We start from the raw sequence: 27994 nt of genomic DNA, 5'->3' as shown, positions 1-27994 counted from the left end.
GAGCTCAGGGAGCGCGGCGTGAGGAGCGGCAGGCAGTGCCATGCAGGGATCCTGCCCCTGTCCCGGGGTGGCTTTGAGGGGACAGCGTGGGCACAGCCCGGCCGGGCAGCTCTGAGGGACCCCGGCTGGCTGGGCATGCACTGAGGAGCCGCTCTGGGACGGGATGAGTCAGATCTGAGAGGCTCCTCCGCCGCCCCGGCTGTGTCTGACCCAGCTCGGCACGGCTCAGACGCTCTCCCCGCTGCCGAGGATGGGCTGGGCAGCAGGGATGGAGCAGAAGTGAACGTGGGATGCGGAGCTGCGGCTTCCCGGCAGCGGAACTCGCTGGATGTTCTCAGGCTTGGAGATCCGCGCCGCGCTGGTGATGTTCAGCCCGTCCTGTAAGTGCCTCTCCCCGTCCCTGGGTGTTTGTTCCTTCCCTGCACGGCGGTGAGCCCTGGTGGGGCTGGGGGAAAGTGTGAAGGGAACATCCTGAGGGATGCTCAGGGACGGAGAACAAGGCTGGGCTCGCTCCTGGGCCTGGGGTGGAGCTCTCCAGTGTCTGGTGGGCACCAGTGGGGCCAGCTCAGGGCACTGGGGGTTGATGTCCCATCCTGGGTCATTCTGCAGCCTTGGAGCCACGGGAAGGGAGCCACAGCATCAGTCCCAGCTGCAGCAGCAGGCACAGAACAGTCTCCTCTGTCAGCTGCATTTTCTGGCTCCTCTGTCAGCTGCATTTTCTGGTTGTTTCAGAGAAAACTCACGAGTGTCCCACCAGCTCTGCTCAGATCTGGTGAAGGCACTGCCTGGGGGATGCAGGGGTGGTGCTTCCACAGGACTTTAGCTGGTTTTGAGGGTGCTCCTTGGGAGGAACCTCATTTTCCAGACTTCCTTTCAATTCCTTTGACACTTTCAAACTCTTCTGCGTTCGGTGCATTCCCACCCCGGCCCGGGTCATGCCCAGCTTGGGGCACAGCCAGCATCCTGCCCCTGGGGGATTCATGGCACGGAGAAAAAAGCCCTTTGAGGGTGGGAAAGGTGCCGTGGTGGCTTTGGCCGGGCTGGGAGGTGCTCGGGGCTCTGTACGTGGGGTTGCTGGGGAGGGAGTGTTGTGTTCCGAGCTCGCATCCTGCCTGCGCTGCGGGGAGCGGTCACGTGCGCCCCGGGCCTTTGTCCTGCGTCTTGCTGCTTTTTTTAACATTTATTTTTAGGTGCTCTCTGGCTTCCTCTTCCTCCTGCGCCGCGCTGCGCTCCCTCTTTCTAACTCCCTCTTCTAGGATTGCTTTTTTGAGCAGTCAGTTCCTCTTTAAAGCCATTTTTGCAGGCCTTTGTCTGCGCTTGGGAGCCGGCCCAGTTTGGCGTTAGCAGCTGCTGGCTCCTCTGGGTAAGCAAGAGCAAATAAAGGTTTGCACTGAATGAATCATTTCAGCCTTATCTGTCCTTCCCAGTCAGGACAGCTGTGCAGCTCCTCCTGCAGTGCCTGGAGGGCACGGAGGCTCCTCAGAAAGCTCCTCCTGCCACTGGCCAACCTCATGGGTTTGTGCTGCTGATCCCAGGGCTGCAATCCCTCCTGTCTCCGAGCTCCATCCCATGCTTGGTTGGGAAGCCCCACTCTGGAACGGCTCCTTTTCCAGGAGGACTTGCTCTATTCTGGTTCCTTTTCCAGGAGGACTTGCTCCACTTGGCTGTTTCAGCCTCGTGGATGTTTTGGGTGGTTTGGTTGCTGGATGAAAATGCAGAACTGTCGTGGTGGGATCCTTGTGGTGGTGGGATCCTTGTGATGGTAGGATCTTGGTTGTGGTGGGATCCATGTTGTGGTGGGATCTTCATTGTAGGATCTTGGTTGTGGTGGGATCTTGGTCGTGGTGGGATTCTCAGGGTGGCAGGATCTTGGTTGTGGTGGGATCTTCATTGTGGGATCCTCATCCTGGTGGGATCCTGGTCATGGTGACATCTTGGTTGTGATGGGATCCTCATCATGGTGGGATCTTCACTGTGGTGGGATCTTCATTGTGGGATCCTCATCCTGGTGGAATCCTCGTGGTGGATGAGCTTTGAAGGCAGACAGGGTGTGTGGGGATGAACTCCTGGCATCCCCCGGGCTGTGGGACACAGCGTGGCACTCAGTGCTGTGGCTTTGCTGGTTTCAGAGGCAGGATTTGCAGATAAGTGGCCATAGTTTAATAACAAGTAACAAATGTTTAATAACAAACGTGGGAGGAGGGAGGGGACAAAGGCAGATTAAGCCCTGGGCTCGTGCCTGGGAACTTTGGATCTGACACCAGGGTGAGGAGCTCGTGTTGGAGCCTGGGCACGGAGGGTTCCTGAGGGATGCCCTGGCAGCCAGCAGGGCCTGGATCTCCTGGATCCATCACCCCTGGCAGCCCAGAGTGCCCCATGCCAGGCTGAGCAAACAGAGCCTGCACAGCCCCACCAGGCTGGGGTGGAACCTGCTTTTCTCCTATGGCAGAGCAGCTCTCTGCCTTTTACCACCAGTGTGCCCAGCCAGGGCTTGCTCCTCTGCCCTTAACTCATTTTTTAGCCATTAGGTGGGCAAAAGTCCTGCTGGGTTTGTCCAGGCAGCGTTTGTGGAGCTGTGGGGTGGGCTGTGTTGTGGTGCCTCATCTCCTGTGGTAAACCCATCCCTGACTGTGCAGGGATGCTGAATTCCCCCTTCCCCACCAGCTGCAGGCTCCATAAAACAAGCAGGAATAATTCACCTGGATTAAACACCAATTTTCCCTCTCCTTCCGAGGCTCTGCCGCCGTAAACAGCCGCGGGCTGGGGTAGGTGAGCAGAGGCAGCGCGGCCCTGCCAAGGCCTCGTGTCCACAAATGACTAAATCCTGCCTGAAAAGTCAAAGTATGAAAACATTATTTTTTGGGTTTGGCTGAGCCTCGTGGATGGCTGGGATCGAGCCACCTTGGCTGCCTCTGGACACTGCCTGCGGCTCTGCCCACCTTGCAGCCAGAGAGGAGGGTGGAGGAAGGCTGGGGAGGGCATGGGGGGCCTGGCAGGGATTTGGGGGTGCCAATTGTCACCTGAGGGCTGGCCCTGAGGTGGGTCTGTCACCCTGGGCTTGGAGCACGAGTAGGGCTGGACCTGCCTCTCTGCATCCCTGCTCCCAGATTGCTTCTGCTTCCTGTGCTCCCATCTCAGGCTGCCCAGGCTGGGGAATTTCCTGCTGCTGGGATGGATGATGCTGGTGTGGGGCTTTGGATAACATTTCTGGGGGGCTCTGGATGATGCTGCTGTGGGGCTTTGGTAACACTGATGTGGGGCTTTAGATGACACTGATGAGGGGCTTTGTCTCCCATCAATGGATGACACTGATGTGGGGCTTTGTCTCACATCGAAGCCTCCTGGGGCAAGCTGAGCTCATTCCCAGCTCCTTGGGCTCCCACAGCTCTCACCCACTGGCAGGGGCAGTGCCTGGATGGATCCCTGGTGGTTTGTGGGTTTGGGATCCCTGGTTTGGGATCCCTGCACCGTTCCCAGGTGCCCGGGGCCGCTGGCACAGGGCTGGCAGCCGCCAGGCCCGGCGGTGAGACGCTGGTATGTGAGATGTAAACTCAATCCCAAAGTTTAGATTACAGCCCTGTGAAAAACATCAGCTCCCCTAAATGGAGCCCAGATGGTGGCGGAAGCCTCGAAGCCAGGAATTGCAGGAACCGTGTGAGCAAAGGGCCTGGGGCCGTGGGGGAGGAGAGGGAGGGAGGTGAGGTTGTGACATGGAGGGTGAGATCCTAAACCTGGCTGGTTCCTCAGAGCTGGGGTTACAGCATCGAGGGTCAGCTCCTAAACCAGGATGGTTCTTTGGAGATGGGGTTATGGCATGGTGGGTCAGCTCCTAAACCAGGCTGGTTCCTTGGAGATGGGGTTATGGCATGGAGGGTGAGCTCCTAAACCAGGCTGGTTCCTTGGAGATGGGCTTATGGCATGGAGGGTGAGCTCCTAAACCAGGCTGGTTCCTTGGAGATGGAGTTATGGCATGGAGGGTCAGCTCCTAAACCAGGCTGGTTCCTCAGAGCTGGGGTTGTGTAGGGACACAGGGCCCTTGCAGGGACATGGAGCACCTTAGGGACACCGAGCTCCTGTAGGGACACAGGACCTGTAGGGACACAGAGCTCCTGTGGGGACACAGCACCTGTAGGAACACAGGGCAACTGGGACACCTCCAAAATCCCTGCAGGACTGAATTTCTGCTGAGTCTGTGCTTTTGGGTGGTGCCAAAAAGCACCAGGTGGGAGTGAGGAAATGGGACATCAGGTGGGAGTGAGGAGCGGTGACTTTGATGTTCTTAGTGCAGTGTCAGTGCTGCACTCCCCACTTGAGAAAGGCTGAAAAAGCTGCAGCAAGGGGGCCCTGCCTGGCAGGGAGAGGCGATGGTGGAGCCCAGGCTGGTTGAAGGCAGAGCACACTCAATGCCTGGGCTCCTCTGGCAGAGCAGGAGCTGCTGCAGGCAGGGCTGAGCTGTGCTTTGTGCGCTGGCCTCGTCCCTCCTGCGTGAACCATCCCGGTGATGCCACATCTGATCAGGGCTCGTGTCAAATCACAGCTCAGGAGTCCCTGGAGCAGCATCTGCAGCTGCCTCTGGCCCTGGCCAGGGCTCCACGAGTCTCGGTTGCTGCTCCTGCGGGTTCCTTGGCCGCCTCCCTGTTTGTGCTGCGAGCTGTGGATCTCTATCAGCGCCGATGACGAAGCCCTGAGAGCGAGCAGGGAACTGGGAGGGTTTGGATTGTTTTTGCCTTGGTGGGACCTTGCTGTCAGAGCTGCATTCTCGGGGTGTCAGCCTGCTTTAGTCACAGCACTGTGCCTGGGTGGAGGTTCTGTCCCAGCTGGGGCTGGGCTGGGTCGGCAATGGGGACTGGGATGAGGAATTGGGTGCTGGCATTGGGGGACATCAGCTCCAGCCAGCCCAGCCCCTCACAGACGTGTCTGGGACGCAGTGCCAGGAGAGCCCAGAGGGTGCAGGGTGTGCCTGGGAGGGGCGCAGGGTGTAGGACGGGGCGCTGGCACATCTGGAGGTGGGACAGAGAAACTTGCAGAAGGATTTGTGGGCTCAGCCCCGTTGGAGCTGGGGCGTGTGCTGGATCTGCACGGATCCCCGTGTCCTCCCTGCTCCTCCTGGGTCTCCTGGCGTGCAGAGATCCTTGCAGAGCCTCCCCACATTCCCTCTGTCCACGTGGCTTCTGTGGTCATCCCCTCGCAGCAGCTCTTGCACATTCCTGACCCTGGGAATGAGGGATGAGGCTTGGCCGGAGCTCTCCCACTGTCCAGCCAGCCTGACCCCACAGCCCAGCTCAGGACAGACGTTCCCATCCCCATGCTGGGATCTTTTTGGATCCCATGGATCTCCCAATCATGGGGACACCCCAAAGAAAGATCTGTGGGATGAGCAAAGCTCCCAAAGTGGCATCTCACCGCAAAACCCGGTGTTTTTTGTTTTGTCAGATGACCCAAATTAACGGTAGGAACACTCTGACTTAGGTTGACTTCATGGCAGGGAGGAGGAATCCCACCCCAAAGGTCTGGCTGGGAGTTGTGGCTTTTGTGTAGGACAAAAAGAGCTCCGTGAGGCAAAGGCCAAGCAGGGAATTGGGTTTGGGGCTGGGTCGGTGGATTTGAGCCTGGATGGGGCAGGGGGGGCTCCAGGGAGGGAGGGTTTGTGCAGCCTGTGCTGCTGCTGGCTCGGGCTCCAGCTCTGGCAGGGCTGGGCTGAGAGGAGCAGCCAAACAGCTGGAGAGAGAGGAGGTGCGGCTCCGGGAGCCAGGCTGTGGGAGCTGATTGCTCTGGGAACATTCAAATGGGATTTATCTGGCTGCAATCGTGGCCTCCATGGGGGCCTGCGAGGCAGGGGCTGCGCTCCTCGCTCCAGAGCCCTCCAAGGCAGGAATTCACCTGGGCAGGAATTCACCTGGGCAGGAATTCACCTGGGCACTGCAGGGGCTGCACTCCTCTCTCCAGACCCCTCTAAGGCAGGAATTCACCCGGGCAGGAATTCACTGTCCATGTCTGCAGCAGCCACAGGGTCTGAAGGAGCAGCCACAGCCCCTCCAGAGCCCATCCCTCCCTCTGGATCCCCCTCTTTGGTGTCACCACCCAAAATCCCCAAAACCCACCAGGGCTGGGAGACGGATGATGATGGAGGAAGGTTCCCATTCCTGTGCTTCCATATTTTCCACCCCTCCACAGCAAAACCTCTCCCGTTGCAGGGGTTTCAGCATCACTCAGCCCTTTCTCTGCCCATCCCTGTTTGCTGCCAAGCTCTGCATCCATTCCAGCCCACAGAGCCGAGCTTGGGCTCCCCATTTCCCCTCCAGCAGCCCCTTCCACATCCCACACAGGATTTTTTTTGTTGGGTTGCAGGAGCCCTGGCAGTGGGATGGCAAAGCAGAGCTCCCTGCCAGGCTCTGAGGGTGGATAGACCAGCTTTTCTCCTTCCCTTATCACCCTGAGCTTCGGTGCACAGCTGCCCACCACGAGAGGGCTTTCCAGTCCTTGGCAGCAAGGGGAGAATCGTGGAATTGTTAAGGTGGGAAAAGACCTCCAAAATCACCAGGTTCAGCCTCTGAAGGGTTGGAATGGGAGCAGCAGAGCAAGGGCTGACTGATGCTGAAGGGGAAAGGTTTTGCTGTGGAGAGGTGGAAAATATGGAAGCACAGGATTGGTTTCCATGCAATGATCCCTCCCCCACCCTCATCCATCTCCCAGCCCTGGGGACTTTTCAGGATCTTGGGGGAAGAGTTTGGATCTGGTTTTGCAGAGAGGAGCCCTGGGATGCTCAAAACCAGCGAGGTTTTAGAAGATTTACAGAGCAAACTGAAATTGTTCTCCTTGCCTCCCGTTACGTGGTGTGCCTTAAATCTTCTTGAGAAGGTTTTTAATTGGAGCACACCACACTAAAAGAATAATCCCAGGTGTGAGAGGAGTCTGTCCCAGTTTAGCTGGAAATATTCAGCAAACTGGTGAAGTTATGCCAAATTCTCAAGGGGCACTTGGAAAATGCTCCCAGGGATGCCCAGGGTGGGATTTTTGGGCTGTTTGTGCAGGGCCAGGGCCTGGACTGGATGATCCTTGTGGGTCCCTTCGCACTCAGAATATTCTATGATTCTGCGATTCTATGAAAACATTTGTTCCTGAAATTGGAGTCATTCCTGGGATTGCAACACCCAGGCTGTGTTTCCAATTAATCTGCTGAAGTCGTCATGTATTTCCAAGTGCATTGGCTCAGCAGAGAGAAATCTGGCGCTGGCTGGGGGCTGAAATGCCAGCTGGGATGTGCACGGAACGGGATGAGGGATGAGGGAATGGCCCAGGGCACCTGGCTGGGATCACGAGGGGCTCTGCTGGAGGGGGGACGAGGGCAGAGCCGGCTCCTCCAGGGGATGGAGCTGCCTGGAATTGTTGTGGAGGCACTGCCGGGTTTTTCCTGACCACTTCTGGTTCTGGGTTTTTTTGTGGGGAGGAGGGGAGGGAGTGCAGTGAGCTCTGCTCTGAGCATTCCCTGCCCCACATCCTTGGGGGGAGGCTCAGTGAGGATGGGGGGAGATTTTGGGGTGGTGAACCCCAGCTCCCCCCAGGCGTGCAGGTTTGGTTTGGTTTGGTTTGGTTTGGTTTGGTTTGGGAGCCATCCCTGGGGTGCTGTGGGGCAGTTTTGGGGTTTGGAGCCGGCTCGGTTTGGGTTCCCCCTCCCTTGCAGCAGCTGGATGTGACCCTGCCGCATTCCTCTCCCCTCCCCGGGGATTTGCTGAGGAACAAGGTTGGGTCTGGAGCCGGGTCCCAGCTGGGTGGGAGCGGCCCCAGCGCTCAGCGCAAACACGGAAAGGAAAGGAAAGGAAAGGAAAGGAAAGGAAAGGAAAGGAAAGGAAAGGAAAGGAAAGGAAAGGAAAGGAAAGGAAAGGAAAGGAAAAAGGCCGGGATTGCGTAGAAATCTTCCTTTTCCAAAAAAACGAGGTTCAGGATGAGGGCCCCCTCCCTCCGGAGCCAGCAGGGAAAGGGATGGGAACAGGGAAAAGAGATGGGAGCAGGGAAAGGGGATGGGAGTAGGAAAAGGGAGCAGAGAAAAGGGATTGGGGCAGGGAAAGTGATGGGAGAAGGGAAAAGGGACGGGAGTAGGGAAAGGGAACAAGGAAAGGGGATGGTAGTAGGGAAAAGGGATGGGGTAACAGGGAATAGAGATGGGAGAAGGGAAAGGGAGCAGAAAAAGGGGATTGGGGCAGGGAAAAGAGATGGGAGCAGGGAAGCGAGCGGGGAAAGGGGATGGGAATAGGGAACAGGGAAAAGTGATGGGAGAAGGGAAAGGGAGCAAGGAAAGGGATCAGAATAGGGAAAGGGGATGGGAACAGGGAAAAGAGATGGGAGAAGGGAAGGGGTCGGTACTAGGAAAGGGTGAAGGGAGCAAAGGAGGGGTCAGGGAGGCTCAGGGCGTCTCCTGCTCTGGGGTTAGGGCTGGCTCTTCCCTTTCTGGGGAACTCTGCAAGCTGCCTTTGGGACGGGGCTGTGCCAGCTGCTGGGAGCTTTGGGAAGCAGGGCAGGGATGGGATTTTCCTGCTGCAGCGCCTCCCTGGGAGCCGGGAAGCGCTGGCGGGGACGAGACCGCTCCCAAACTGGAGCGGGGCCGTTCCCATCCGCGAGGGCAGCGCTGGGGCAGCGCTGGGAGCGCCGTGCAAGCCTGAGCACCCTCCTCGAGCCCGAAATCCCGAACAAAACCCGGGAGAGCAGGGGGAAGGCAAGTTTTCCATGGATCTTTAACGCTGCACTGAGTCAACATCACGAATTTCGGGATTCTGTTCAAACTTCCCAAGTTCCCCATCCCGAAATAGAGCTCTCCCCGTGCCTGGGCTTGGAGAGGTCCCTGCTGTGTCGTTTTCCAGCAGGGAGGATGTGATCTTTCTATATTTGCTTGCAGGACAATAATACTGATGGTTTCTATTTTTAACCCGTCAGCAGGGCAGAAATGCACTTGGGAATGCTCGGGGAGCGGAGCAGCTCAGAGAGGGCCTGGCCCCACTTTTGGGCCACTAAAGAGGAGCCAGGCTGTGCAGGGATGGTGCCCCTGCCCTGGGGGGCTCTGGGGGTGGTGGCAGGAGCAGGGACAAGCGGCACCATCCATCCTCTCATTTCCCTCCCTCTGCAAGTGTGGCTCTGTGCTGCTCATCCAGCTACTGCCGCTCCTGAAATCCCAGTCTTAAGCCACCTCAGACCTTGAAAACACGTCTAGTTTTGGGGGTGTTTTAAAAGAAAAACACCTTCTGTCACCACCTTGATCATGCAGAAGGGCTGCAAGTGATAACTTGCTCTCCCAGAGCCCTCAGAAATGGGAGGTGAATACCAAAACCGGCGCCGACTTGAGTGGCAGCCCCAAATTTGGGGGCTGATTGGTGGCTCGCTCGGAGCCGTTCTGCTGCTGCCACCCTGCCCTGCTCGGCTGCCGTCAGCAGCGTCCTCGGCAGGCCGGGCTTGCGTGGGTCCTCGCAGGCTGTTCCAGCTGCTGACGTGAGCCGGAGCAGCTGAACTCGTGCACCTCCCATCTGGAGGAGAAAATTGGGATTTAGGGCGGAACCCGCTCCCCGGGGGCTTCGTTTCACCCTCAGGGCTTGGCCTGGAGAAAGCATCCTCTGCCATTTGGGTCTTCTGGGTTTTTCCCTGCAGTGGAGAACGCTGCCAGGCTTTTGGGGTGGGCTTTGTGCTGCTGTGAAGTCGCTGAGGCTGAGCAGTGACCGCGGCGCGTTCGCGGCATCCGGCGAATTTCACTCTAAAATCCCAAATCCCCACCCTGTGTGGGGTCCTGGGTGAAGGTGGATGGGGCAATTTGATTTTGGGGGTTTTGGTTTCCTTTGAGGGTCTCCTTTGGGGGTTCTGGCTCTGCTCTGGGGCGCTGCAGCTGCCTGGGCTGGGTGAAGGTGGATGGGACAGTTTGAGTTTGGGGGTTCTGGGTTCCTTTGGGGGTCCTGGCTCTGCTCTGGGGTGCTGCAGCTGCATGGGCTGGGTGAAGGTGGACGGGGCAGTTTGAGTTTGGGGGTTCTGTGTTCCTTTGGGGGGCTCCTTTGGGGGTTCTGGCTCTGCTCTGGGGCGCTGCAGCTGCCCTGGCTGGACAATGGGCGGAAGAAGCCGGGCCCTGCGCGGCTCCCGCGGCCGCTCCCGGGCTATTTCCATCGCATTGTCCCCAGCGCAGGAAGGATGTCTCCAGCCTGCTTCCTCTGTGCCTCAAAGGGATGTGGGGCGGGCAGGGAGAGCAGGGGATTTGTTGTGCAAGAGGCTCAATGCTGCTCCTCGAAGCTCCTCTGGCTGAGCGGGGAGGGGAAGGTCTCATCTTGCTCTGTGCTGGAGAATTACAGCCATGAAATGGGGTTCTGGATTTTGAGGGTGTTTTCAGTGTGGAAAGGGCTCAGATGGTGACAAGAATGCTGCAAAGCCCCTCCTGGGTTTTTGCACAGTGGTGGAGCAGAGTTGAGGCTCCTCACTGCAGCTCCAGCGTGCCAGGAAGTGAAAGTAGAATTAATTAAGGCGGGAAATGATCTTAATTTGTTCTGGCTAAATCCCTTTAGCAGCAGTAAACCCCAAATATCTGAAGCAAAGCTCTCTGTTGGGGCATGGCCCTGCCTCAGAGGTGGCTGTGACAGATCTCTGGGGTTTGTCTGGGTGGCAGAGCCTTTCCTGGGGCTGTTGGTGCTCATGCAGGAGCCAGGCTGGGAAATGCCCATCTCTGCCTGGCCTGGATACCCTGGGATAGCCCCAGGAGTCCAAACCCAGCTCTCACACGTGCTGGCATCCAGTCCGCCCTGGGACAGCTCCAGCTGATTTTTTCATGGGGGAGCAGAAAGCTTTAAGGATCCCTTTTGGCTTTTTCCCTTGTCCCAGAGTGGATGGGATGGAGCGGGGCTGTTTTACCCTCCCCAGGCAGCATCTTGGTCCCTGGGACTCCCTCCCTACCCCACCCCAGAGCTTTGTGACAAAGCCCAGGGTCAGGAGCAGCCCCTGTGACCTGCCAGGAACACCAGGAGCTCGCGGATTTCACTGCTGACAGGAGGTGTCCAGCACTGCCAGGGCGATGGAGCAATGCCTTGGCAGCATTGAGGGAAAATCTCGGATGGGCTGCGGCCTCGTGGGGGACCCTGGGCTTGGGGTGATGTTCTGGGCCTTGGGGTGATATTTTAGGGCTGGGGTGATGTTCTGTGTGGTTTAAACCTCCTCAGTGTGTGTGTCCTGGCCCTTTTGGGGTCCCCAGAGGAGGAGGAATGGTGCTGAAGGAGGAGGGGATTGGACACTCTGTGCTCTCCCTTCTCCCAGGTTTGTGGCTCTGGAGGAGCAGCAGTTCCATAACCAGCTTCCAAGTGATGCTGGAGGAGCTGCTGCAATCAAATCCCACTTCAGGTTGCCGTGGACGCTTTTCCTTGTGGTTTTAAAATCCCAGAGAGCGTGCAGGGGCAGCTTCCTTGGAGTTTATCCCATTCCATGTTCCTGTTTGCAAAGGGGAGAGGGTCTGGTGCTCCCCTCCAGGCCAGGGGGCCCGGAATGGGCACCCCTGGGAGCAGGAGGAGGGCAGGAATTGGGGCTGGATGCTGATATTCACCGTGGCTTCCCCCAAGAGACCTCAGCATTTCCACCTGCTGCTGCTGCTGCTGCCCGCCGCTGGCACCTGCCCGAGCCCACGCAAAACCTCCCTGTTTATTTTGTCTAAAAGCAAAATATCCCCCAGAGGGGCGTGGGGGAGGGGATGCCCGCCGTGCCTTAATTGCACTTAATGAGCCTGATGAGGCCGGCTGCCAGCCAGGGCTCTGCCAAGGCTCGATCTGGATCTGCCCGTGAGAACTGCAGGGAGTGGTGGCGGCCGCGCCCGGGACCGCCCGCACCGGGCACCCGAGAGCTCCCGGGGCTGGGGCTGCTCCTCCCATGGTCCTGGTGGCCACGGGGACCCGGAGGGGCTGCAGGGACACGATGCCATCCGTGGGTGAGTGTGCCAGGCAGGTGGAGGGGCTGGAACGGCCAGGTTGGTGTGAGGGGCACCTGGAGCATCTCCTGCCCGGAGAGGGGTCTGTGGGCTGGGTCCAGGTGTGTGCTCGCTTGTTTGGGTGCCAGGTGGGCTTTGAAGGCCTGGATGTGTTTGGGGTTCTGCTGGGCTGACACCAGCTCTGATCACGAGAGGTTTGAAGGCTCAATCCCCCCATGAGCGCTGATTCCTCAGTGTCCGAGTCATTGCTGGGCTCACTGTTTCTCTGCCGGTTCTTTTTGCTTTTCCCCCATTTCTGGACAGCTCAGCAGCAGCAGCAGCTCCTCTTTCTGGGTTAAAGCCCCAGGGCAGTGTTGCTCCATGAGTGTGGAGCACTCACACACCCACCTGCGCCCTCAGTCCTGCCGGCCTCCTCCGAGGCTTCTCTTTGGGGCTCCAGGTGCTCCTGGCGTTTCGTCCCACCAGAAATCCTGCCTGTAGCTTCTCCATCCCGGATGGAATTCCCAGCATCTCCCCACAGCTGCCTGCAAGCCCCAGCACCGAGCCAGGTTTGTCTCAGGGTGCCTGTCCCTGCTGTCCCTGCTGTCCCCAGGGTGTGTCCCCTCAGATCCAGGTGGGTTTCACCCTCCACCTGCACCTTTCCCAGCCTCGCTGATGCCAACCCTGAGCTTTCCTTCCCGAGCAGCCAAGGAAGGGAGGCAGCGCCCGCCGGGCCTGTGGGGAAGGGCACCCCAAGAGTGTTTGTGCAGGAAACTGAAAACGCTGTGGCTTCCTCCCTGCGACAGAAATAACTCAGGCTGGGCCCCAGGTCTGCCCTGGGGAGCTCCTCGGTGGCTCCTCAGACGCCCGAGGGTCAGCACGGGGCAGGTTTGGAGCCCAAGGATTGCTCAGGGAATTGAGTTTGTGCCTTTTTCCCTTTGTGCCCGTGCTTCTCCCAGCTTTTACTGCTTCTCCTGAGCCTCGGGTTTTCTTCTTAAATTTCCTTTTGTGCCCTCCAACCCAGCCCTGGACTTGGTCCAGCGTTTGCCAAAGGGATTTCCTTCCTGCGGCTCTAATTAACGGGCAGGTCGCCTTGGAGTAGCCGCTTGCCGGGAGTGGGGATTGAGTGATTCCAGCTTTATTTTTTTGTCTCAGCGCTTCCAGATCAAGCACGGGGCCGCGCTGAGCCTTCCCCGGGGGGCTGTGACTCAAGCCGGGCTCTTGCAGCAGCAATTAAAGGGATGAATGGGTGCCGTGGGCAGCCCCGGGCTCAGCCGGTGCCCGAGCAGCTCCCAGTGGGTGCCCCGGGCAGGGAGGAGCCGCCGAGGAGGGCAAACCGGTCGGGAGCGCTTGGGTAAGCGAGGAGAGAGAGCTGCTGCAATCGTTTGATCTCTGCTCCGCTTGCCTTGGCAACCTCCCGGGCTGATGTCACCTTGCCCGGGTCCTGGGAGCGCTGGGGCTGCGTCCCGGGCATCGTCCTGCCCAGGGAACAGGGACCAGGGAGCTCATCCTGCCCAGAGAATAGGGAACAGGGAGCTCATCCTTCTGGGAGAGCAGGGAGCTCATCCTGCTGGGAGAACAGAGAGCTCATCCTGCCCAGAGAACAGGGAACAGGGAGCTCATCCTGCCGGGAGAGCAGGGAGCTCATCCTGCTGGGAGAACAGAGAGCTCATCCTGCCCAGAGAACAGGGAACAGAGAGCTCATCCTGCCCAGAGAACAGGGAACAGGGAGCTCATCCTGCCGGGAGAGCAGGGAGCTTGTCCCACCAGGAAAATGGGGAGCTCATCCTGCTAGGAGAGCAGAGCAGGGAGCTCATCCTGCCGGGAGAACAGGGAACAGGGAGCTCATCCTGCTGGAGAATGGACAGCTCATCCTGCTGGGAGAACAGAACAGGGAGCTCATCCCACCAGAAGAACAGGGAACAGGGAGCTCATCCTGCCTGGAGAATAGGGAACAGGGAGCTCATTTCACCGGGAAAACAGGCAGCTCATCCTCCTGGGAGAACAGGGACTGGGAGAGCAGGGAGCTCATCCTGCTGGGAGAACAGGGAGCTCATCCTGCCCAGAGAGCAGGGAGCTCATCCTGACCGGAGAATGGGGAGCTCATTCCACTGAGCGGGCAGGAGATGATGCCAAGCTCTGGGCAGTGCCGGTGCCCCTTGCTGGGAGCCTGGAGAGGAAGATGAGGCTGATGGAGGGCACTGGGGTGTTCCAACTCGGCCAGAGCCAGGGTTTGCCAGCCTGGAGCTGCTGCCTGTATCCCAATCCATCCATACCTGCACTCCGAGCAGTGCTGGAGCTGTTGTCACCTCAAGGAGAGGAGCTGGGTGGTGTGGAGGAGCAGCAGCTCCCCATGGGGTGTTTGCTGCAGGGAAAGGCATCAGGAGGGGCAGATTTGCCTCCCCTCCAGGCCAGGGCGATGTCTGGGGCTCCCCAGAGGAGTTTGGGGCTCCCCAGAGCCAGGAGGAGCCAGCACATCCCAGCCAGGCTGGGTGAGGGATCTGGCAGGGCAGGATGTGCTCTGGGGGATGTTTCTCTTCTGGAAAAGGAGGATTTTCCCCAAATCTGTTTGGTTTCTGTGATTTGAGGCCGCCTTGTCTCCCTTCACAGAGCGCCGTGGCCGCGGCGCTCCCGGTGCTCCTCAGGAAGCCGCGGTGGCTGCGAGGTTTCCTGGGGACGCCTCTCCCTCCTCTCCCTCCTCCTCTCTCCGGGATGGGCTGGGTGACCCGTGGGGGTGGCAGGGGGCAGGAAATGACTGCCAGAGGTTTCCAGCTGTGCCAGGGCTGCGGTGGGGATGGAGCCGCTCGCTGGCCCGGCTGCGGCTGCAGGAGATGAGTGAGCCCTTTGATCCCCCTGCTCCCTGGGGCTGCCCACGCTCAAACCGCATTTTGTGGGACCCGTGAGGCAGCTCCATCCTGCCTGTGCCCAGAATTTCCTGTGGTTTAGTACCTGGATATCCCTGAGGTCTCAAATTTTGGCCCAAAATCTTTTGTTGGGGGGTTTTTACCTCAGCACCTTTAGGGTTGGTTGCTCTGAAGGCTTCCAAAGCTCATCCCTACATCCAGGGAGCTCCTGCAAATCTCTCCAGCTCCTCCGGGAGCAGGAAGGAACAGGAGAGAGGTTGTTTGGTGGTTTTGGCAGTGCCTGGGGTGAAGTTTGTGTCCACTGTTCAGGTTTAGGGTAACTCTGGATGTGGGGTTACCTTGGGATCCTCTGCACCACCCTCGCCCTGGAGGCAAAACCCTTCCAGGGCCTGATGGATTTGAGAGCATGTGGGAAACCTGCCTTGGAACACAGACCTGGCTCTCCTCCAGGAGTGTCTGATTTAGCCCTGAAGGGTTCCCTGTGCCTGGCCCAGGAATCCTGCCCTGGATGCTGCAGGAGCAGCGTGGTCCCCTCGGATGGGATGGGAACAGCAGAACCGGGATTTGGGCTGGAGCAGGGAGTGTTGAAACCAGCAGCACATCCAGGCCCAAAGGTGTTTCCTCCCTGTCCCAGGACTCTGGACCAGCCCTGAGGTTTTTGGGTTCTGGAGCCATGAGTTTCAGAAGGAAATGTGCACATTGGTGGGGAGAAAGTTCCAGTTCTTTGGAGGGCTATTAAATGTCTGACTCAAAGGTCACGAGCTGCAAATAACCAGGGAGAGCAATCAGAGGAAGCATCTCGCCCTGATCTGCCTCCCCAGGCCTGATGTGCAGCTCGTTTCTAGGCTCCTGCAGGGAAAATTCCCATTTTTGTGCTAAATAACTGCTCTGCTTACAGGTGCACGGCGTGGTTGGGTGTGTGGCTGGATCCTGGTTCGTGCCTTTGGTTGTGGGAAAGGTTTTGTGCTGCTCTGGTGACTTTGCCAAACTTTAATCATCGTCTGTCTCAATTTTTTTTTTTTTTAATTTTTTTTTTTCTGGAAACTTTCTGCAGAAAAGGAAGTTTGCAAGAATCAGAGCAGAAAAATTTGGGTTTACCCTGGTGGAAAAACTCTCCATGGGGCTTTTCTTGGAGCAGCATCAGCCCCTGTCTCGTTGTGGAGCAGGAATTTGCTGTCTGGTGGGGAGGGGAGGGATCCACCCACATCTGGCTGAGGCGTAAAGCCCCTGAAACTCCCACTCCAGAAAGAGTTATCACAACTTGGCACCCGGCTGCTCCAAACATTACATCTTCCCCGAGCATCATCTGCTCCCTTATGGCTCCTGCGGGACGTGGCCGGAGCTCTCTGCGTGCGGGGACAGCTGAGGGGGTGCAGGGCTTTTCCTGGGGCTCCCACCCCTGGAGCTGCTTTCCCTGGAGCTCGCATCCCTGGAGAAGCATTCCCTGGAGCTGCTTTCCCTGGAGCTGTTTTCCTTGGAGCTCCCACCCTCAGATCTCCCACCCTTTGAACTCCCATCCCTGGGACTCCCAGCCCTGGAACTCCCACCCCCGGATCTCTGTGCTAAGGAGAGGAAAGAGGAAAATGCCCCAAACGCTGGGATTCTGTGGGATGCTGCCAGGAAACCCCTTGGGGACACACGAGATGGAGGTAGGGGACAAAGGGATGTGTGGGCATTGTGAGGATGTGGCACTGTCCCCTCAGAAGTGGGGCTGGGTGGGTTTGGTGATTTTCTCTCTTTCTGGGGAGCAGGGTTTGGTCTCTAATCAAAGCCAGCACCCCAGGGCCCAGCAGGGTTAAATGAGGCACCCCAGCTCCAGGATTTCCTATTTCTGGAGTTCTCCCTTTGTGATCATCGTGTTCTTTCAACACGCTCCTTTTGGTGTGGTTTCTTGTTTAAGTGTTTTTAATTTGAGCTCCCTCCCTCCAGCTCATTCCTGCTCCTCTGTGCAGGGCTCTGGAGAAGACCTTTTCCCTTTTATTAGAGAGGAATGTTTTTAATCACCCACATTCTTCAACCCGCCTGAACTCTGAACCTTTCACAGCAGATCAGCATAAGATGGGAAAGGCTTTTATAAAAGGATGGTTTATTGAAAAAAAACAAACAAACAAACCCAGCCTGGATTTAACTGCTGCTCCACCTCAGAGCGAGCTGTGGGCAGGCAGGGGTGAGGGCAGGGAGAGACTGGGATGAGGGCAGGGATAAATAGGGATACAGGTGAGGATAATAGGGATACAGGTGAGAATAAACAGGGATACAGGTGAGGATAAATAGGGATACAGATGAGGATAAACAGGGATACAGGTGAGGATGAAGGCAGGGAGAGACTGGATGAGGGAAGGGATAAATAGGGATGAGGGCAGGGAGAGACTGGGATGAGAGAAGGGATGAGGGCAGGGATAGACTGGAATGAGGGCAGGGATAAATAGAGATACAGGTGAGAATAAACAGGGATACAGGCAGGGATGAGGGCAGGGATAGACTGGGATGCAGGCAGGGATTTAGGCAGGGATAAATAGAGATAACAGGTGGGCATGAGGGCAGGGATAAACAGGGATGAAGGCAAGGATAGACTGGGATGCAGGCAGGAATAAACAGGGATAGAGGTGGGGATAAACAGGAATACAGGTGGGGATACATGCAGGGATAAATAGGGATACATGAAGGGATAAACAGGGATGAGGGCAAGGATAGACTGGGATGCAGGCAGGGATAAATAGGAATACAGGCAGGGATGCCCAGAACAGCAGAGCTGGGATGCCACTGCTTTGCTCCTCACTAACCTTCCTGCCCTGCTTTTTTTGCCTCTCTGCTCTATTTCCCCCTTATGCAAGCCCAGCTCTGCTGAGGGCTGATTTGCCTCTTTAAAAACAATCAGGAAATGCCAAAGCAAAGATTTCTGTGCTGGATTTTTTTTGTCTTTTCCGGGATGGCTGGCTGGGAGCGGCATGGTGGTGTCTCCAGTGTCACCAGCCCTGCACTGCCACCCCCAGCCTGGGGAACTCGCTGTCACCAAATTTTCCTTGTCCCAGAGCTTCTCAGGAGTCTGGGGGGTGCTGCAGGGCAAAGTGGGGCTCCCCAGCCTCCCTCTGTGTCTGTCTGAGCCCGTGGCCCCTCGGCTGCGTTCCCTGCTCCGTGCTGAGCCGGCAGCCTGGAAAATGCTGGTAAGGAGTGCTGCTAACGGGGCTGGAGCACAGAGCCCTCATTCATGGCCGGGCACTGCAGGGAGGCTCCGTAGCACAGCCTCCCCTTCCCATGGAGGATCCATGGGCTGGATCTGCAGCTGCTGGCCCAGGGGTGGTTTGTGTGATGGGCTCTTGGCCCTGCAGATTTGCAGTACCAAACTGTGCATCCCACTCCCAAACTGTGCATCCCAATCCCAAACTGTGCATCCCAGTCCCAGCCATGTGTCCTGGTGGCTCTGGTTGTTTGCTGTAACTGCTGGCCCCGGGCCCGGCAGCAAAACCCCAAATGAGCTCAAATTGCATGGGGAGGTCACAAACAGCTCCTGGGGCAGGAGGGGCTGTGCCAGGGGCATCCAGAGCTGAGGGCTGTGGAGCATCCCTGAGGAGGTGCCACGTGCAGGGCTCTCACACCCACAGGGGGTTAAATCCCAAATAAGGAAATGTGGGCAGAGCTAAGGCCAAATAATGAGATGTGGGCATGGCTAAATACTTATTTGGGATTAGCAACGCCTACATTTCCTTATTTGGTCTCTAGCTGCACCCACATTTCCTTATTTGGGTTTAGCCCCACCCACATTTCCTTATTTGGGTTTAGCCCTACCCACATTTCCTTATGTGGGTTTGGCCCAACCCACATTTCCTTATTTGGGTTTAGCCTACCCACAATTCCCTTATTTGGGTTTAGCCTTACCCACAATTCCCTTATTTGGGTTTAGCCCTACCCACAATTCCTTATTTGGGTTTAGCCCCACCCACATTTCCTTATTTGGGTTTAGCCCTACCCACATTTCCTTATGTGGGTTTGGCCCAACCCACATTTCCTTATTTGGGTTTAGCCTACCCACAATTCCCTTATTTGGGTTTAGCCTTACCCACAATTCCCTTATTTGGGTTTAGCCCTACCCACAATTCCCTTATGTGGGTTTAGCCCAACCCACATTTCCTTATTTGGGTTTAGCCTTACCCACAATTCCCTTATTTGGGTTTAGCCCACCCACATTTCCTTATTTGGGTTTAGCCCAACCCACATTTCCTTATTTGGGTTTAGCCCACCCACATTTCCTTATTTGGGTTTAGCCATACCCACATTTCCTTATTTGGGTTTAGCCCAACCCACATTTCCTTATTTGGGTTTAGCCATACCCACATTTCCTTATTTGGGTTTAGCCCACCCACATTTCCTTATTTGGGTTTAGCCCAACCCACATTTCCTTATTTGGGTTTAGCCCCACCCACATTTCCTTATTTGGGTTTAGCCCTACCCACATTTCCTTATGTGGGTTTAGCCCAACCCACATTTCCTTATTTGGGTTTAGCCCAACCCATATTTCCTTATTTGGGTTTAGCCCCACCCACATTTCCTTATTTGGGTTTAGCCCTACCCACATTTCCTTATTTGGGTTTAGCCCACCCACATTTCCTTATTTGGGTTTAGCCCAACCCACATTTCCTTATTTGGGTTTAACCCACCCTCATTTCCTTATTTGGGTTTAGCCTTACCCACATTTCCTTATTTGGGTTTAGCCCAACCCACATTTCCTTATTTGGGTTTAGCACACCCACATTTCCTTATTTGGGTTTAGCCCAACCCACATTTCCTTATTTGGGTTTAGCTCACCCACATTTCCTTATGTGGGTTTAGCCCAACCCACATTTCCTTATTTGGTTTTAACCCACCCACATTTCCTTATTTGGGTTTAACCCAACCCACATTTCCTTATTAGGGTTTAACCCACCCACATTTCCTTATGTGGGTTTAGCCCAACCCACATTTCCTTATTTGGGTTTAGCCCAACCCACATTTCCTTTTTGGGTTTAGCCCAACCCACATTTCCTTATTTGGGTTTAGCTCAACCCACATTTCCTTATTTGGGTTTAACCCACCCACATTTCCTTATTTGGGTTTAGCCCACACCCACATTTCCTTATTTGGGTTCAGCACACCCACATTCCCTTTTTTGGGATTTGGCCATGCCCAAATCCTCTATTTGGGACCTGGCGCTCAGCACGGGACATTTTGTGTGCTCCAGGCGAGTGCTGAGTTGTTGTTTTGTTTTTCTGGCTGCTGCCTCTCCCCCAGCAGCCCCCATCCATCCCTCCCTGCTCCGTTTCTGCCACCTCGCCGTTTGTTTTTGTAGGGACCGAAGCAAATGATGCAGAGAGAGATTCCCTGAGCTTTCCCTGGGCTCTGCTCCCTCCTGGGGGTGGCTGGAGCAGCCCCTCCTTCACCGGGGGTGCCCCAAACCCTTCCCACCCCTTTCTGCATACCCAAAATCCCTTCCTACCCCTTTTTTCCCCAAAATCCCTTCCCACCCCTTTTCAGGTGTGTAAATGGCACTGGTTTGGGGTGTAAGTGGCACTGTTTTGGGTATGTAATGGGCAATTTCAGGAGTGTAACTGGCACTGTTTTGGGTGTGTAATGGACAATTTCAGGTGTGTAACTGGCACTGTTTTGGGGTGTAAGTGGCACTGTTTTGGGTATGTAATGGGCAATTTCAAGAGTGTAACTGGCACTGTTTTGGGTGTGTAATGGACAATTTCAGGTGTGTAACTGGCACTGTGTTGGGTGTAACAGACAATTTCAGGTGTGTAACTGGCACTGGTTTGGGGATGTAACTGGCACTGTGTTGGTGTCCCCACTGGGCACTGTCTTGGTTTCACCCCTCAGGGAGGTTCTGCAGGAACATCTTCACTCCAGACCCCTTCTCAACCACAATACCAGGGAGAGGCACCTGCAGCACCCTGAATCCTCCTTCCAGAAACCTTCTTCCCCAGCTGACAGGGGAGGGAGACTCTGCATGCAGAGGATGCTCCGTGGCAGCTCCCTGACCCAGCCGTGTCCCTTTGTGTCCCCGCAGCTGCCGTGAGCCCGTGCCCCTCGCCGCGGGTGCCCCAGGCCGTCCCCATGGACCTGCGCATCGGGCAGCGCCTGCTCAAGCCCCAGGACACGGCGCTGCTGGCCCTGAAGCAGCAGCAGCTGCAGCACCAGCTCTTCCTGGCCAGTCTGCACCAACAGCAAGTGGAGCAGCTCGCCCACCAGCACGTCAGGGTATGGGATGGCGCAGGGGGGGCACACACCCAGCTCTTGGCACGGTTTGGGGCAGGATTGGGCACTTTGGAGGGTGAATTTTGCTCCCAGAGTCATAATCAGGGCTGGCTTTGAGTTCCCCTCTCTGGGCAGGGATTTGGAGTAAAAGGCTGGAAATCCCAATGCCAAAATAGCATTCCCAGGTGAATTGCTGCTTTTCCCTGAGCTGGAACATCTGGAAGGGTTTCCAGCCAGCCCAGGGAGCTCTGTGACGCAAGGAGGCTGCTTGGGGAGGCAGGTGGAGGGTGAGGTGTCTCAATTCCAGGCCGAGTTCCAAACTGGGGCCGGGCACCCAGTTTGGGACCAGGATGCCCAGTTTGGGATTGGGATGCACAATTTGGGACTGGGATGCCCAGTTTGGGGCCAGGATGCCCAATTTGGGGCCAGGGTAGTGGCACTTGGGAGGTGGCACTCGCTGACACTTTCTGGGAGGTGTCACTGAGCTCAGCTCCTGCCCCGAAAAGGAATTCACTGCCAGGTTTCACTGGCACAAGAATGCAGTGGGATTTGGCAGGGATGGTTCCTCCGAGAGGCTTCAGAGGGAGGCGAGTGGGAGGACTCGTCCTGGGAGGTGTGACCATGCCCAGGGAGTTGTGACCACATCCAAGGAGTTGTGACCATGCCCAGGGAGTTCTGACCATACCCAGGGAGCTGTGACCATGCCCAAGGAGGTGTGACCATGCCCAGGGAGTTCTGACCATGCCCAGGGAGCTGTGATTGTGTCCAAGGAGTTGTGATTGTGTCCAAGGAGGTGTGACAGTGTCCAGGGAGTTGTGACCATGCCCAGGGACTTGTGACCACATCCAAGGAGTTGTGACCCTGTCCAGGGAGTCATGACCATGCCCAGGGAGTTGTGACCATGCCCAGGGAGTTGTGACCACATCCAGGGAGTTGTGACCATGCCCAGGGATGTGTGACCACATCCAGGGACCTGTGACCATCTTCAGGCACTGAAATCCCTCCTTGCCTGTCCCCAGGGCTGCTCCAGGCTCAGGGCAGGAGTCAGTTCTGTGGATCAGCTGGGATTTCCCTCCTGTCATAGACTTTTTTTCCCCCCATTTTGTACTCAACAAAATTTTCATTTTTTACCGCGTTGCAACACGGCAGACGTGCCCAAACACCCAGAGAGGAGGCAGCGAGTGGGAGCAGACAGGTTTTGACTTTTACAATGTCCCCAGGGAGAGCAAAGCGTCCCTGGAGACCAAAACGGGTCAGGTTTGTTGTGATGGAACAACTTCACACGTTCCAGTGAGCCTGAGTGACACAAGGGACACAATCAGGGCTGGCCTTGAGTTCCCCTGGGGACAGGGAGGGGTCACAGGGCTCAGGTGGGGCTGAGGGAGGGTTATGGGGTCCTGTGCCCATGTCCCTGTCCCACAGGTGGCCATGGAGGGCTCACAGGGCTCAGGTGGGGTTTATGGGGTCCTGTTTCCACGTCCCTGTCCCACAGGTGGCCATGGAGGGTTCAGAGGGCTCTGAGGGGGGATTATGGGGTCCCATTTCCATGTCCCTGTCGCACAGGTGGCCATGGAGGGGTTGGGGGGTTATGGGGTCCCGTTTCCATGTCCCTGTCCCACAGGTGGCCATGGAGTCCCCGCACCACGAGGCTGAGCCGGGCCAGCAGGAGCAGGAGCTGCGCCAGATCCTCAACAAGGACAAGAGCAAGAGGAGTAAGAGGGGTCAGGGGAGGGGGCTTGGGGGGTTCTGCCCTTAGCCAGACCAAGCTCTGCCTTCCCCTGGGGGAAGGGGGTGAGAGAACATCCACAGAGTGGGGCTGCAACCCTGCTGGGACCCCCGGGCTGTGTTATCCGCCCCCCAGAATGGGTTATCAGCCCCCCAGTTTGGGTTTGCAGCCCTCAGTTTGGGTTTTCAGCCCCCCAGATTGAGTTTTCAGACCCCAATCTGGGTTTTCAGCCCCCCAATCTGGGTTTGCATACCCCCAATCTGGGTTTGCATCCCCCAGTCTGGGTTTGCATTCCCCAGTCTGGGTTTGCAGCCCCTCAGATTGAGTTTTCAGCCCCCCAATCTGTGTTCGCAGCCCCCCAATTTGGATTGCAGCCCCTCCCAGCCGCGGTCTCCCGGCGCCCTCTGGTGCCGGCGCTGGAGGAGCCGCCGGGGGCTCGCTCCCGATTTAGGGAGGCGCAGGGCTCCACATCGCAGCTGATTAATTACTAAACACTTAATTAACTCGCGCTCAGAGGTGCTGAATGCCGGCACAGATCCATAGTGTCCAGCTGTAAGAGCAGAGCATTCCTGCTGGGACAGAGAGACGGGGAACGGGGTGGGAGCAGAGCCAGAGCCAGATGCAATGGGTGCAGAGCCAGCTGTGCCCCTCGGGGGTGCTCATCCATCCCCAAGCCCTGGGGTTGGACTCCTGCCCACAGGGACCCTTCAGAGCAGCTTTGAGCCCCGTGGGGTCACTGTGGTCACCGTGGTCACCGTGCAGGTGCCGTGGCCAGCACGGTGGTGAAGCAGAAGTTGGCCGAGGTCATCCTGAAGAAGCAGCAGGCGGCTCTGGAGAGGACCAGCAACGCCCCCGCTGCAGCCCTGCCCTACAGGTAAAGCAGCTGCCCCCAAAAGGAGCTGCCTCTGCCCCAAACTGCCCCACAGGTAAAGCAGCTGCCCCCAAAAGGAGCTGCCTCTGCCCCAAACCTGCCCCAGGGTGGCTGGGAAGGGGCTCTGGCTTCTCCCTGCAGGTCTCTGGAGCCCCTGGAGCCCGAGGGTCCCTCCCCTGCCATGCTCAGCACGTTCCTGTCCCCTGTGCCCAGCACTTCTCTGGACACCCCCGAGCACTTCCCGCTGCGGAAAACAGGTATGGCTTGGGAATGTCCCCGTGTCCCTCATGGCCTCAGGGTTGTCCCCATGTCCCTCAAGGCTTTGGGAATGTCCCCGTGTCCCTCATGGCCTCAGGGTTGTCCCCATGTCCCTCAAGGCTTTGGGAATGTCCCCGTGTCCCTCATGGCCTCAGGGGTGTCCCCATGTCCCTCAAGGCTTTGGGAATGTCCCCGTGTCCCTCATGGCCTCAGGAATGTCCCTGTGGCCCTCAAACCTTTGGGAATGTCTCCAGGTCATTCAAGGACTCAGAAATGTCCCCACGTCCCTAAAGACCTCAGGGATGTCCCTGTGTCCTTCCTGGCCTCAGGGATGTCTCCGTGTCCCTAAAGACCTCAGGATTGTCGCTGTGTCCCTCAAGGCCTCGGGAATGTCTCTGTGTCCCTCATGGACTTGGGATTGTCCTCATGTCCCTCATGGCCTTGGGGATGTCCCTGTGTCTCTTTAGGCCTCGGGAATGTCCCCGTGTCCCTAAAGACCTCAGGGATGTCCCTGTGCCCTCAAAGGCCTTGGGAACGTCCTTGTGTCCCTCAAGGCCTCAGCGATGTCCCCGTGTCCCTCAAGGCCTCAGAAATGTCCCCATGTCCCTAAAGACCCCCGGGATTGTCCCCGTGTCCCCATCTGGAGCTGGCACGGGCCCCACAGAGCCCGCCCAGCCTGGGCCAGCACTGACCCTGTCCCCGCAGCGTCCGAGCCCAACCTGAAGGTTCGCTGCAAGCCCAGGAAGTGCCTGGAGCGGCGCAAGAACCCCCTGACCCGCAAGGAGAGCGCCCCCCCCTCACTCAAGAGGCGCCCGCCCGACGCCATCGGTGAGGCCCTGGGGACACCTCGGGGCTGGGCTGGGCTGGGACAGCTCGTGTGTCACCCCTGTGTGGGGACGGTGACACTGGGGTTTGGTGTGTCCTCCTCAGGGCGCTGGGACAGCTCCTGTGTCACCTCTGTGTGGGGACGGTGACACTGGGGTTTGGTGTGTCCTCCTCAGGGTGCTGGGACAGTTCCTGTGTCACCTCTGTGTGGGGATGGTGACACCAGGGTTTGGTGTGTGCTCTTCAGGGGCTGGGCTGGGATGGTTTGGGACTGGGGAGCCAGGAGGTGCTGGTATGGGATGGAGGGACCAGGAGGTGCTGGTGTGGTTTGGAGGGACCAGGAGGTGCTGGTGTGGTTTGGAGGGACCAGGAGGTGCTGGTATGGGATGGAGGGACCAGGAGGTGGCTGGTGTGGCCTGGGGGAGCTGGGAGGTTTTGCTGTGGGTTGGGAGGTGCTGCTGCAGCTGCTCCCGCTGCTTTTGGAGCCCAGGCTGGACCTGCAGGGCTGGAATTGCCCCAGATCCGGCGTGGAGGGCTCCCACCATGGAGTGCTGCCCTCCGAGGGGGATTCAGCCCCAGAAGGGTGGGGGGCAGAGCTTGGAGGGGCTGAGGGCGTTCTGTGCCCTCACCCCCTGTCCTTTCCCCCCCAGACTCGTCCCCCAGCAGCAGCAGCACCCCCGTGTCCGGCTGCAGCTCTCCCAACGACAGCCTGCCCGCCGAGCACGCCGCGCTGCCCGCTGCCCCCGGCGGGGCCCACGAGGTCAGCCCGGGGCTTTGGGGACCCCTGTGGGCTCAGGGGGAGGGCACCACCCCAGCCCTGAGCCCCCTGCCCGGAGCTGCCTCTCTCTGCATGCTGGGCTGCCCTGGGATGCCCTGGAGTGCCCTGGGATGTCCTGGCATTCACTGGGATGCTCTGGGATGATCTAGGATGCCCTGGGATGCCCTGGGGATTCCTTGGGATGCCCTGGGATGCTCTGGGTGTCCTTGAATGCCCTGGGATGCCCTGAAGTGCCCAGGGATGCCCTGGGATGCCTTGGGATGTCCTGGCATTCACTGGGATGCCCTGGGATGATCTGCGATGCCCTGGGACGCCCTGGGATGCCCTTGAATGCCCAGGGATGCCCTGGCATGCCCTGGCATTCCCTGCTCTGGGATGGCCTCCCCAGCCCATCACTTCTCCCACACCCACCCTCCTTCAGGGTGCATTTCCCCTCTGCTGTCCTGTCCCTTGGGTGTCCCCAGGCTGTCCCCTGTCCCTGTCCCAGTTCCTGGCTGGGATCAGGGCTCTGACGGCTCCTGTTTGCTGCAGACGCCGCTGGCGCAGCGGCTGCTGATGCAGGAGAGCTCCCTGGCGCAGTTTGCCCTGCAGAGCGCGGCCTCCCTGCCGGCCATCACCCTGGGGCTGCCGGCCACCACCGGTGCCAGGGTACGTGCCCGGGCTGGACCCCAGCTCTGCATCCTTCCCTTGGGGTTTGGGCTGCTGGTGCTGCCCACGGGCACGGTGGGGACAATCCTGTGCCCTCCCGGTGCCGTGTCCCTGTGTCTGTCCCTGTCCTCGTCCCTGTCCTTGTCCCTGTCCCCTGTCTCCATCCCTGTCCTTTTCCCCATCCCTGACCCTTTCCCTGTCCATGCTCCATCTCTGTCCCATCGCTGTCCCCATCGTTGTCCCTGTCCCCATTACTGTCCCTGTCCCATCCCTGTTCCCATCCCTGTCACTGTCCCCACAGGGTGACACGGAGTGCCAGGCACTGCCCAGCCTGGCTCACCTTGTCCCAGTGCTCAATGGGCTGGCTGTCCCACCCTGTCCCTGTCCCATCACTGTCCCTGTCCCCACAGGGTGACGCCGAGCGCCGGGCGCTGCCCAGCCTGGCTCACCGGGTCCCGGTGCTCAATGGGCTGGCTGTCCCACCCTGTCCCTGTCCCATCACTGTCCCTGTCCCATCACTGTCCCTATCCCTGTCCCCGCAGGGTGACGCCGAGCGCCGGGCGCTGCCCAGCCTGGCTCACCGGGTCCCGGTGCTCCCATCCCTGTCCCATCACTGTCCCTGTCCCTGTCCCCACAGGGTGACACGGAGCGCCGGGCACTGCCCAGCCTGGCTCACCGGGTCCCAGTGCTCCCATCCCTGTCCCATCACTGTCCCTGTCCCCACAGGGTGACGCTGAGCGCCGGGCGCTGCCCGGCCTGGCTCACCGGGTCCCGGTGCTCAATGGCCCCGTGCTCCCGGGCTCGCACCCGCCCGTCTTCATCCCGGCCAGCCTGGAGCAGCACGAGGCCGGCAGCGCCCTGTCCCCCCGGCTGCAGCCCGTCATCATCCTCGAGCCCTCGGTCACCCACGCGCCGCTGGTGGCGGGTCAGTGTCTGCCTGGGGACGTGGGGACAGTGACAGGGACAGGACAGTGACAGGACAGTGACGGTGGCACCCAGGCTGGGAATAGATTGGTTTTCTTAACAAACTGCTCACAACAGGATTGCTGTCGCATGGGAACTGCAAAATGCTGGCTTGGCATAGAGGAAATTACTTCTAAAATCAGCCAGAGAAGGCCTGATTTTGAGAGGCCTTTCTTGATATTTGTTTTAATATTTTATTAATTATTATTTTATATTATTATTTATATATCATTATATTATAATATAACTATAGAATAATATATAGTATAATATATTGTATAATAAATATAGTATAATATATAGTATCATATAAATATAGTATAATATAAATAAAATAATATACCTTTATATTATTAACATTTTGCTATTAATATAAATGAATATATTATTGCTATTTACATTATTTTATTATATATTTTTTTAAATTTAATTTTTAAAATATATTGGACATCTTTATATTTTCTAACCTTACTGCACCCCATCGCTGTGCCACCCGGCCGTGTCCCTGCAGTGCCAGGCCTGGGGGCCGTGCCCTTCTCCTTCGCCCCGTCGCTGGTGCCCGCGGAGCGCCTGGCACTGCCCGGGCAGCACAAACCGCTGGGCAGGACTCGCTCGGAGCCGCTGCCGCCCAGCCCCAGGGCCATGCAGCAGCACCTGCTCTTCCAGCAGCACCACGCCCACTTCCTCGAGAGGCTCAAGCAGCAAACGCACCTGGGCAAGGTGAGACCCGCCGGGAAAAGAGAACGGAAACAAAAATGTAGGGAAAAAAATTCATGGATGTGTCTTTTTATCTAATTACAAAATACTGCTTCAACCTGTGAAAAAGGTGAAGAAGAAGGACTAAATTCTGCCTTAAAAGTTCTATTTTATTTTATTTATATGAAATTTATAATATATATTATAATACATTATAATATAT

The 27994-nt window shown here is 57.5% G+C and overlaps 1 protein-coding gene across 1 annotated transcript in view; it reads left to right on the top strand.

Annotated features, from left to right (window-relative positions):
• Positions 1-278: 278 nt before the first annotated feature.
• The window catches only part of HDAC7 (histone deacetylase 7), a 38349-nt gene continuing 10633 nt past the window's right edge, over positions 279-27994 (top strand). The window contains 11 exon segments of the mRNA XM_059491176.1: positions 279-336; positions 339-380; positions 20819-21009; positions 22628-22718; positions 23495-23606; positions 23745-23860; positions 24567-24689; positions 25337-25446; positions 25996-26112; positions 26839-27037; positions 27587-27795. Coding sequence (XP_059347159.1) covers positions 291-336; positions 339-380; positions 20819-21009; positions 22628-22718; positions 23495-23606; positions 23745-23860; positions 24567-24689; positions 25337-25446; positions 25996-26112; positions 26839-27037; positions 27587-27795 — 1356 coding nt within the window. The 5' untranslated portion in view covers positions 279-290.

This window comes from Ammospiza nelsoni, chromosome 32 (genome assembly GCF_027579445.1).
Source record: "Ammospiza nelsoni isolate bAmmNel1 chromosome 32, bAmmNel1.pri, whole genome shotgun sequence".
NCBI lineage: Eukaryota > Metazoa > Chordata > Aves > Passeriformes > Passerellidae > Ammospiza > Ammospiza nelsoni.
The sequence above is the reverse complement of the archived record's forward strand: the minus strand, read 5'-3'. Positions and strand labels throughout refer to the sequence as shown.